At 26.5% G+C, this 12,113-nt stretch overlaps 1 protein-coding gene across 1 annotated transcript in view; it reads left to right on the top strand.

The window, feature by feature from the left end:
* The window catches only part of LOC107436394 (glycine receptor subunit alpha-1), a 96,147-nt gene that overhangs the window by 65,580 nt on the left and 18,454 nt on the right, over positions 1–12,113 (top strand). The window contains exons 3-5 of the mRNA XM_087155451.1: positions 10,139–10,206; positions 11,152–11,378; positions 11,920–12,002. Coding sequence (XP_087011577.1) covers positions 10,139–10,206; positions 11,152–11,378; positions 11,920–12,002 — 378 coding nt within the window. The remainder of the gene's footprint in view (positions 1–10,138; positions 10,207–11,151; positions 11,379–11,919; positions 12,003–12,113) is intronic.

The raw sequence follows: 12,113 nt of genomic DNA, 5'->3' as shown, positions 1-12,113 counted from the left end.
TGAGCAAGACGCCCGAGTACAGCTCGATTTAGAGCTCACTGGAGGACTGATGCTCGGTGAAAGTTGTATATTGGTTAGAAGGAAAAGAGGTGAGCACCTGCTACCAACCTGCCTCCAGCCTAGACACACTGGACCTACACATGGAGTTATGGTCTAGGGAGTAATTTCCCATGACAACAGAAGCACTCTCGTGGTTATTCCACTCACCTAGACGGAAAATTTGTACTTCAACCTGGTGATTCAACCTATTTTGTAACCATCCATGAGCAGCATTCAAGGGGTATTTTCCAACAGGATAACGCTCACCCTCATGCTGCTATTATAGCCCTAGATGCTCTACGGCGTGTCGACATGTTGCCTTTGCCTGCTAGATCCCCAGATCTCTCACCAATCGAGCACGTATGGGACATAATTGGATGACAACTTCAACGTCATCCAGAAACAGTATTAACTATTCCCGTATTGACTGACCTAGTGCAACAGGCAGGGAACTCCATTCCACAAAATGATATTCGGCATCTGTATGACACAATGCATGCCCATTTTAATGCTTGCATTCAAAATTCGCGTGCCCCAATATTTCACATTTGAAATGGTTTTCCTCTTAATAGCATTAAATTGTGATCATGAAACTTTAATCAATTAAATGTATTACTCAGACAAACGCATTGCCGAAAATTCATCACTTTACAATTTTTCTGGGTGTTTGGATTTTTTTTCCATCAGTGTATAATAACACGAGAGCTCAAAGATATTTGAAATATAAAATCGAAACATTTTTTAATCCGTAGTTCAGTGCTAAAACAAACTCTATCCTTGTGCACGTTGATATATACCACCACATCAACAGCCATCCTTCCAAATTATTGGATTGAACATGGTGTGTCATAAATGAATAAAAGTGACGTCTATGTTTAGGCATTTGTGGACAGTGTAAATCCCAAAAAGTAACTTTAAACTTAAATTTTAAATTGGGCCAAAAAGTGAGTGATATAATTTACTTGAAAGTTATTGCAAGTTTAAGTTTAGATTTGAAATTTTTACTTCCCGAATCCACTATCTCTGTATACAATAAACGCAAAGACTTCAAATTCGAGATACTCAGTCAAAAATTTCAAAGCTAAATTTTGTTACATTTACTTTCCAATAATTTTTTCAATACCTTTTGGTCCAATTTAAAATTTAAGCTTAAATTTTTCTTTTTGGATTTACCCTGTTCCCAAATGCTTAAACTGTTCCTTATATTCATTTATGACCCACCATTTTCAATTCAATAATTTGGAATGATGGCTGTTGATGTGGTGTAAAAGTGGACTAGGATAGATATATATTATATATATATATATATATATTATATATATATATATATATATATATATATATATATATATATATATATATATATATATATATATATATATATATAATATATATATATAATATATATATATAATATATATATATAATATATATATATAATATATATATATAATATATATATATAATATATATATATATATATATATATATATATATATATATATATATATATATATATATATATATATATATATATATATATATATATATACCTTAGAGAAAGCTGGAGACCTTTAAAAAAAAGCAAACCTCATAAAACTATTTTTTTACATCTTTTTTTTTTTCTATATAAGAGAAAGGTATAAAATGTCGCATAAGAATGTCATATAAGAAAAAAGTATTTTTGTGTGTAATCAATAATATTTTTTTCGTCTGACGCATAAAAGTTGTCAGTCTTTTTCAGAAGTGAGAGTTATTTAAAAAATATGTGTACGAATTTCTTTCTTTTGGTAATGTAGTCACTAAAATGCTAAGCCCTGAATTTCGAAGCATATTTTGCGGAGCATGTTATTCCCACTACGACATTGGAAACTACATCAATGTATAGAGCAAATTAAATTTTTGAAATATCGAAGTAAATGGAATAAAGAATTATGCAATTTTTCAGTTCTCCAAAAAGTAATTTGCATTATAGATAAAGCACCTGCTATTTTTTGAACTATTTATTGAACTATTTCACATTTAATTCAAGAAAGTAGTGTACTGAAACATGCAGTGACTGATTATTTGATCCTCCAAGTCATTAAAAAAAGTTTTAAAAAAAACAGAGGTGTGCTCCATAAAGTTTTTAAAAAATCAAACGTTTTTCAAATATAGATTCTAAATAGTGTGAAAAAATACAAATGCAATTTTAAAATTGGTTACGTAGCTTACTAATTAAACAAATACAAAAAATGAATATTAAACATGCAGTGAGTACAAAGTACAATATCAATAACAAATGACTTAATAGACAAATAACTTAAAGAGATCTCAGAAAAGTGTCCTCTACGAAGACATGCGCATCACATTTTTTCAGAAGCGAAAATAAACATTTGTTGAGCACTTTTTTTTGCAGGACTTTTTTTTTAGAATTGGCAAACGCAACAAGAATAAAAACGAACAAAGATGTCAAACAGGTCTCTCGGACAACAACATCTCTGATATACATCGTTCATACAATTGTTTGTTCTCCACTTGTCTCGCAGAACAAAACGATTAAACTGTTTTGTAAACAGAAACCTTTTTTACATCCTCAAAAAAATTTGTTATTGTTTCTGCTATTTCTGTGAACATCTTAAGAGCGTACATAAAGGCAGCATTGTAACAAGAATTTAGAACATTTAAAATAGTTTTGTATTGTAACATTGCAGCACAATATATGATCATTTTAAGAGCTAATGCTCTGAAAAATTTTGCAAGGGTCGAAATTTTCTTGATATTCTTAATAAAAAAATATTTTGACCTATTTTGGCACTTTTCAACTTTTTTCTGATTTTTTTTCTGTTATAGAGCAATATTATAACTCTTTTATAATACTCAATATAACAAGTACGATCTCTTATGAGCTCCCGTTTAAAATGCTAATAATTATTTTACAAAAGATGTATGTTTAAAATTACTAGCCTGCCGCTTTTGTAACAATTTTTTTTCGCTCTTAAATGAGTAATATTACTCGAAATAGAAATAAATAAGTAATTTTTTTCTTAAGAAATTTCTGGTATCAATATATAAAAGTGAAAAACAAACTTCATTTTATGTTCTTACAATCCTAACCGGAAATGTTTATGTACCTAACATTCGGTCACTAGTTAAGTAGTCCCTAAAGTAAAAATACCTTTGCTATTTTTGGAAATTCTGTTGCATACTTCAAAAGAATGCACCTTTATTTTCGTTGATCACAATCTATCATGCTACCTATTTTCCACCTTTATAGTTGACTATTCAGATCAGCATTCAGAATATCAATAAGTCAAAAGCCATTTCTTTTTTTTCTTACATCTTGGAAATACTTTTTATGTTTTGGCAATTTATTGTAAGTTATAACTTGCTTGAGTTTTAATGCTAGTTAAAATGTAGTTTGTGGACAGTATTAAGGAAAAACAATAAAATTTGGCATTAAATAGGTGTACTCGCTGTTTAACTGATTTTAAAGCTTTTCATTCCCCCATTAGTGTTTCCGTGTTCACAAAGATTTTAAAATTAATGGTATATTTTATTAGTTACGTGAAAAAAATGAATTCTCATGTATACGTAAGTAAAATTGAAAGATAACAATATTGTTTGTTAAGTAAATAACCATCAATAATCTTGGTTCTTCCCATTAAACTCTTATAAATACGATAATGAATGAGAAAAGCATTTAAATTAAACAAAATCAAAGTATAAAATAAAAAAAGCATGAAAATAATGTAAAAATGCATCATAATGAGCAAAAAATAATAATACAACCAAAAGCAATAAATGCACATCAGTTTTTTTTCTATGCTAACTTGTGATAAAAATAAACTTCTTAGTTTTTTAAAAGCAGAATCCTTCTATAAAATATTGCACATGCTGACTGAATTCTCGCAGTAATAAACTATTTCTGCTAATAATTTAAAATGTGTATTCAAATAAAGTTAATTCTTTCATCAAATAAAGTTAATGAATAATATTTCTGCTTCATATTGAAAAATAAATGCAATCGGTTTAACTGTCTGTCTGTCTGTGTGTGTATACACACACAGATATATATATATATATATATATATATATATATATATATATATATATATATATATATATATATATATATATATATATATATATATATATATATATATATATATATATATATTTGGTGTGATGTTTTAAAATGTATTATGAATTTCTAATAGCATGTCTCAACAACAAATCAATTTCTAAACATATATTTTCCCCCAGAATGTTTCTTATTATGTTAATTTTAAAGCGTAGAATCTTTTAATTAAATGCTTATAGCTGATTACGTAATTGTTAGCTAACGATATAAAACAATCAGTTATATGGAAAATACTTTTGAAAAGCCTTGTTTAATAAATAAATTTCTTATTAGTTAATTTTTACCAATTTTCAAAATTTAAAATAAATAAATGCAAATTAAAAGCAGTGAACTGTTTATTATTCTCCGGTGAAGTTTTGAACAAAAAAATGATATAATATAGTCTTAAACCATAATAAAGTAAACATTTAAGTATTCGCTTTCTTTAATTCATTCATAATCAGAAATAATAATTTCAACTCTACAGCACACGTAAAATTTCAAAATTGTAGTAGATAAATAACTGAATGATTGGTTGAAGAATGAGTGTAGTTAACAAAAAAGCATAATAGTTAAAGATTTAATAATCATAGACATTTAAGAAAATAATTTAATAATACCTAAAAGCTTCTCACACAGCCTCAATTTTTATTTTGCTAAAAATAGAAGAAAGCTGGTCAATGTCAAATTCTGACAGTAAAAGGAACTCTATTTCCAGTCTTTGTTTGGAAAGTTTTTTTTTATTGCTACGTATTTATTTTTGTTTATTGTTTTAGATGTAAATTAGTTGCAATGCGAGTTATGAACTAGGAAAGATTTTTTCAGTAATATATGAAGTAAATACCATTTGTAAAGCTTAAAAGCTTATTATGAAGGAGAAACAATTTGACTATTTGAATTATGATAGAAGAAGTTCTTTTCCCTACCGTTTTCTGCTAGTAAATTAAATTGTACAATTAACTATTCACATTGTTTGATTAAAAAACTTCATTCACTTCAAGAATATACAGATTAAAAATAACAGTTGACATGTTTCAAACGTTCAAAAATCGTAGCCTATTTTTGAACGCTTAAAACATGTCTACTGTTTTTTCCAATCTGTATATATTCGAAGCGAATGAAGTACAAGTAATATGTTTCTTTCTTCAGTTTCTTGGTATTATTTATTACATTTTCCATGATCTTCTTCGCAGCAAGAAATCTTTTCTTGTCGCTAATAGACTGTCTTTTCCCTCTCCACACATTTTTGTTGTGACTGCCATGAGCTCATATTTAAGGTTGTTCTTTATCTTCAAAGAGAAGAACTCACCGGTTCAGAGCAGCGTAGAACAGCTCCAGCTTGCGTAAGAACTTGATTGACATAAGAACGTTAATATAAGCCAAGTTTATAATGCTGTGGGGATAGTAGTTATCAACAATGCCAACCTTCATCTATGAAAAGTTACCCCAATTAGGTTACCCATTCTCGAAAGAGTAGTAGTTATAGAACACATATTTCGACAGTATAACAATTTTCTTAATCGACTTCTATTATCCAATTTAATTTGTCAAAAAATAATAATATTTCAGCTAGATTTATATAATTTGTTTAAAAAAAATAACATTAGTCGCATGCTTCAAGTAAAATTTGACGAAAACAGCAAATAAAATTTGAATAAACACTGATATTATGAGACATTGTGATAAGTTTATTAAAATTTAATTCCTCACTAAATTCCCTTTTATGACATGCATCATTTTCTACTCTAATTATGAAAGAGTTTGGACCAATATGGTGCAAATTGTTAATGCAATTGGTTTAGTGGAAGACTGTTAAAGTACTTATCTGTAAGCAATACTAAGTAAAATCTTGGTCAATTTTTAAAAAAGGATTAAATTTATTTAATTCTTAATATAAAAACTCTACAACTCGATCACATTTTTGCTGTGCATAAAGCGAATTCTCAGCTTGCTTTGTTCATCACATGACTTTAAGCTCATGTGATGAACAAATATTCAGTCAACTCAAAATTTATTCAACTCCTTTTATTAATGTTTGAACCGTAGTGAATATTTTTTTTTTGCATATTTTTCCTGTATGCATAAAATGTAGTATTATACAGATTTCAAAGTGCACTTTAAAAACTGTAACATATTTTATAATAATTCACTAAAAGATGTGCAACCTAAACAAGATAAGATGAGCTAAAAAATTAACTATTAAACTTATTTGCGAAATAAATGCTTTAAAATTTTTATAAATATTAAAATTGAATATTAAAATAATATCTTGGGGAAATCAGAACTTAGTATAATCTTTAATCAATACAACTAGAAATATTTTTGATAGATTAAAAATTGTTCTAAATTATTCATCTGACATAAAAAGACATTTTAAAGTCTACGAAATTTTTTTAAATAAATGTGAATTTAAAAAGCAATATGAATTTTCCTTAATGCATCACTGTAACTCTTTAATGTTCTTTCTATCACCAAATTACGTCCTATCAGTTTAATAGAGCTCATTTGAAAATTAGGTTTTTTGAAATTGTGATATTTTAGTAGTTATATGCAACGTATAAATAAAAAAATGACACAGGGATGAAAAAAAGCCCTAATTATTACTGAAGACACTGTTAATACTTTTTATTACTTTTATTGTGCTATTTAAAAGCAAGAAATTAAGAAAGAGAAACTGAATTTGGGTGTGTGTAGTAAGCAGAAAATTTTAAGAATACGAAATTATACGAATACTAGAACACTTTTCAGATTTTTTTTTCATTGCATATTTCATTTTTCTGAAAAAATATTTTTAATTTTGAAGCTCTGTTTAGCACACATATACACACAAAAAATAACACTAATTTCCACAGTATGTCTTAATTATGAAAAATTATTATGATATTATGGAACTATGAATTTGGAACAGGTGTACTTTAATATCTGAGGATCATGCCGGCTTAAAAGATATAGATTATTTAAAAATATATAATGAAATTCAAAAATTATATATATAAACAGGAAAAAATGTATAATATATAATTTATAAAAACTAAAAATGAATACCTAAAAACTGATTATTTAAAAGGTAACAATTTAAAAAAATTATTCTAAAAATAAGTATTTATTAAGGGTTACTTTTCATAAAGTAAATTTATTAACATCTTTGATTTTGACTATCATTGAATAATATCTAATATTAATATTAAAACACTGAATTTTTTTCAAAGGAAAATTAATGCTTAAAATATCTTATCTTAAATGAAAGACTAAAAGAAAATGAAAGTACAATATTCGAGTTAATAATAATTAAAACATTAAAAATGACACAATTGTCGCATTTTAAATGTAATTTTTTTATCACTTGTTAGGTTCGTAATATTGCTTCGCTAATTACGCATAAACAGATTTTTTTTCAGTGTCGTTTACCCTCTTTCTATAAATTAAATTCAACTAAGATTCTAATACGAATAAAACACATTCTTAAATTCTCTTGAAAAATGGACTAAGCCAAGAGGAGAGAGAAGTCCTCCACGCGGATCAATTTAGTAGTCCGACGTAACGAGCTTAAGCTGCGCAGTGTAGGAAAAATAAGAAAGTTATCCCTACATTCTAGTTAACTATTAATCAGGATAAGAATAAATTTATGGTTATCAGTAATCGAAACTTTGCCTCTCGTGATGAATGATTACACATTTGAAGGTGTCAGTTTGTTCAAATACCTAAGGGTAATTTTTATATAAATAAATGTACAGTAAATATTTAATAATGACACAAAAACAGAGATTAATAACAGGATAACGATGGCTAACAGATGTTATTTTGGATTGAGAAACCAACTTAAAACAAAGTTTATTTCCATTAAAAATAAGATTACTTTACTCTAATTAAGCTTGTATTATTTTATGGCAGTGAATGATGGTCTGTAAATAAAACTGATGAAAAGTGACTACTAATTTCTGAAATAAAATACTCACAACAATCTTTGGAGCTTTTAAAGAAAACGATGCGGAATCAGTACAATTATGAGAATTATACAGAAATTTAAACAATCAAACATAATTTCAGACATTAAATCCTATAGAATAAGATGGCTTAATCCTATCTATTAAAGATTACCCAGTTAAGAAGGTATGAAAGTAACTGATCAGATGGATTGATTCTTTGGGCAATAATAGATGAAAAATGGAATTTTATCAACGTTATTACAGATGCCTTCTTTATACCCGAAATTAAATAAGACTGTAAGAATACCTTTCTTAGAATCTCATTCTCTACATTTTTCAATATTTATAAAATTTTATGTAAAAATTGTTTTTCTTAAAGGAAGGTCAAAATTGTTTCCAGTTCATATTTTATTTTAATTTAAATCTATTATTGAAAACCTGAGAAAGAAATATCTTGATTATTTGATTTATTACACGTATTACTATTAAATGATTATCTTCTAAATCTAAAAAAAATATTGCCATAATGTTAGATTAGATAAATTTTTTAACTAACGTTTATGCAATAAATGAATTTTGGCAACATTTTGAAAATAAATTTTAAAGTTTTAAATAAATTAAATTTTTTGATAGTTTTATTTATCGTTGCACTTTCTTTTCCGAGGGTTTGTTGTATTTAACTAAATAAAAATCTCCTAAATTCTATATGTCCCAGTAATGTTTAATCGTTTTTTATATTTTTTTATCAGGCTTAGTTTACAAACCCGTATCATTAGTTTGCATAATACAGTGTGTTTTCGTTAAGGGTGTCTAATAATCTATAATAATGCTGAAAATGTCAATTTTACTTATATAAGAAGTATATATCTGCAAAATTCCTATTGAAACGAAACCAAACTTATATGATTGAATGCATAGGATATAATAAAAATTTGATTGATCTTTCGAAAATTTGATTGACTTGATTCAAGATAGAGCCCCTTAAAAATGTCTTTCATTTAATATTAATTTACAAAATAAAGCATTAAATGTGCATTTGTTGCAGAAAGGTATGATATCTGACTCACAGCTGAGAGGGTGAAAGCTCCGTCCCAGCTGATGACAGTATAATAATATATACTGAAAATGAAGTATAATAATATAACTGAATAATATATCTTAAATACTAAAAAAAAATTTTTTTTAATTTAAGGCCCAAAATTAAAGATTATTTATTTAGTTTAATATAAATTCTTCAGTTTTACAAACTGAAGAAAAGTTTACTTTATTTTTTCATTTAGAATACAAAATTTTTTTTTTTACAAAAAAATATTAATTAATTTTAGTATTTTTATGCCAGAAACTATATTTTATTCTTTTAATAAAAACAAAAATTTGCATTGCAAATAATTATGAAAGCTAATTGCACAAAATCTTCTAATTTTTTTTGTAATTGAAATTAAATAGCATACATAAAAAGAAAAAATATTAATTTTATAAAATGCTTTAATTATTTGCAATCGAAAAAAACACACATTTAAAAAAGCACATCATTGAAAATTTTAATTAAAATAAAATATAAAATATGTGGAAACCTTAATTTTTAAAATTAATTAATTTCCATCTAATTTTTTTTTAATTTTTAAAATAAAATTATTTAATTTTCTCTCTTTTATTTCAGTTAAAAATTTGATTTTAAAAGCCGTTTAATTATTTAATGAAGAAAATGAGTTTCCAGTAAGTAACCTTAAAAGAAAAATTTTTTCGTTATAAAATTACTTGTCATTAGAACCTTAAGCTATGAGATTTGTCCATTAAGTGTCCTTTAATGTGTCAACTCTAATACTCAACTCCTTTTATTCAAGGTTGGTTTCTTTTCTAAAGAAATTTGAAATACTTCGCTTGTTATAACTATTTAAATCATATAAATCAATTTACACTATTAAACAAAAAGGCAGCTAATAATAGAAAATATGATATGCCAAATATGATAAAAATATGCCATATATGTTTCTATTTTGGAAATTTTTATGGAATAAACTTCACTATAATGTCAAAATTCTGAAATGTAATTGTGACTTCAATTTTTTAGGTGAGCCTGCTACAGTGTACATTAGGATAGCAGTTTTAAACATTAATTTTGTTGATGAAGCTAAACAGGTAAACTACTATTCATTTAAACTACAACATAGCACCACATTTTTAGAAGGTCTTTAGAAAGCCTTACAATCTATATTTCTTAAAATGTTAAATTAGATTGGTTTCGAGGCTTATCTTTCTTTTATAAATGAAATTTCATATTAAATAAAAACATACTGTTGTTTGAGATTAGTGAGTGTGCGTAGTAAATAATTATACTAAATATCATTTGTCCTAGTGATTCAATATTCGCAAACTAAGTGCCAATCGTAGTGTTTCAATTATGATAAATGATTAGCGTTAACTATTATGAAATCAGATACATAAACGTACTTTCACTGAATGAACATGGGAGGGGGTAGTCGTAAGCTAGAACATATGTGTTCCGATTCGGTCGGACCCTTTCATGCTAATTTCATAACATATATCGATAACTTTCGAGTAGAATTAAGAAAAAATTGCAAAATGATGCTAGCAATGAAAATCATTTCTTTCATACGTAGTTTTGGAATCCCTCACAATAAATAAATAGAGGTAAGAAATGAAAGGCCGAATCACAACAGCGAAAAATGGCATCAAATTGCGTCGTTAGTAATAATGGCCTTTTAATTCTAATCTGCAATCAAACAGGTATTTTCAAGTATCATAAATAGTGATTCGTTAGATATCAATGATTTCTTCGTTTAAACATTCTTTTACGGCCTCTTATCTCTACTACATAAGAAAATTATTCAAAATGTATGTATTATTAAACACACTGTGTATGAAAATTTTAATTGAGATCAGGATTTTGCTGTGTCTGAAGTTTAGGAAAAAAATAGCTTTTCGATTGACAAAATGGTTGAGCATTAGCATATGTAAGTTTCTGGCAATACTTCCACATTTATTGCTCGATTTGCTGTCCAACTTTTCAATCACTTGATGCATTGTTTAGAACGAAATGACTAACAAATACTAAATTTTTAGGCATTTGGGGTAGACATATTCTTTCATCAAATTTGGAATGATCCTCGAATAAAAATTCCAGTATCTCACAACACTTCCCGCCTTGTTCTGGATAGTAAATGGAGACATCATTTATGGACTCCAGATACCTACTTTAAGAATTTTGTGGATGGAAAAGTCAATGATATCATTATTCCTTATAGTTATATGATTTTGGATAAGAATAGTGATTTGTTCTTTGCAGCTAGGTAAACATTTTATTCTAGAATATCTTTTTATTAATGTTTGTCTATAGAAATATTAATTTATAAGCAAACTGTGCTTCAAAGATTATAATTTTTAATACTAATTAGACAGAAATAAAGTGGTTTTTATTTTATAAATTAGTTTAATGAAAGTCAGTTTCATACAGTTGATGTGAAATAATTAACATCTTGAGAATAACACCAGAATACTTATATTGTATTAAAGAATTATAAAAGTTTCGCTGAACTGAAATAAATCGAATTTAACAAATATAAGCTTAAAAGTAAAAAAAAATATAAGCTTAAGGTGAAAAAGAGGTAAAAAAATAATAAGTTTAAAGGTTATGAAAGGTAAAAAAAGAAAAAAACTAAATTTAGTAACTAAAAAATTCTCGGCCAGAATTGGCTAGCTAATTCCTTCTCAATAAGATCTTGGTTATTTGGTTGGTGTGACTCAATTTTTTTATATCTCGCCTACGACCGTTTGCCTCATCATTTCATGATCTATAATAAATTTAAATAAAAAGTTCTTATTTAATTCTAGGGTAAGTTTAAAGCTTGACTGTGAAATGAACTTGGCTTCCTATCCACATGATGTTCAACAGTGTGAAATATCAGTCATGAGCTGTAAGTGCAGTAAATTTTATTAAAAATGAATTCTTAATAAAAACTTTTTTAAAATCTAGTTTTATTAATTAAAAAAATGATGTAACCATATACGTATACATTAGATGAATT

This window comes from Parasteatoda tepidariorum, chromosome 11 (genome assembly GCF_982258835.1).
Source record: "Parasteatoda tepidariorum strain Cologne lab strain chromosome 11, Ptep-v5.0, whole genome shotgun sequence".
NCBI lineage: Eukaryota > Metazoa > Arthropoda > Arachnida > Araneae > Theridiidae > Parasteatoda > Parasteatoda tepidariorum.
Note: the sequence above shows the minus strand (reverse complement) of the source record. Positions and strands in the feature narration are given on the sequence as shown.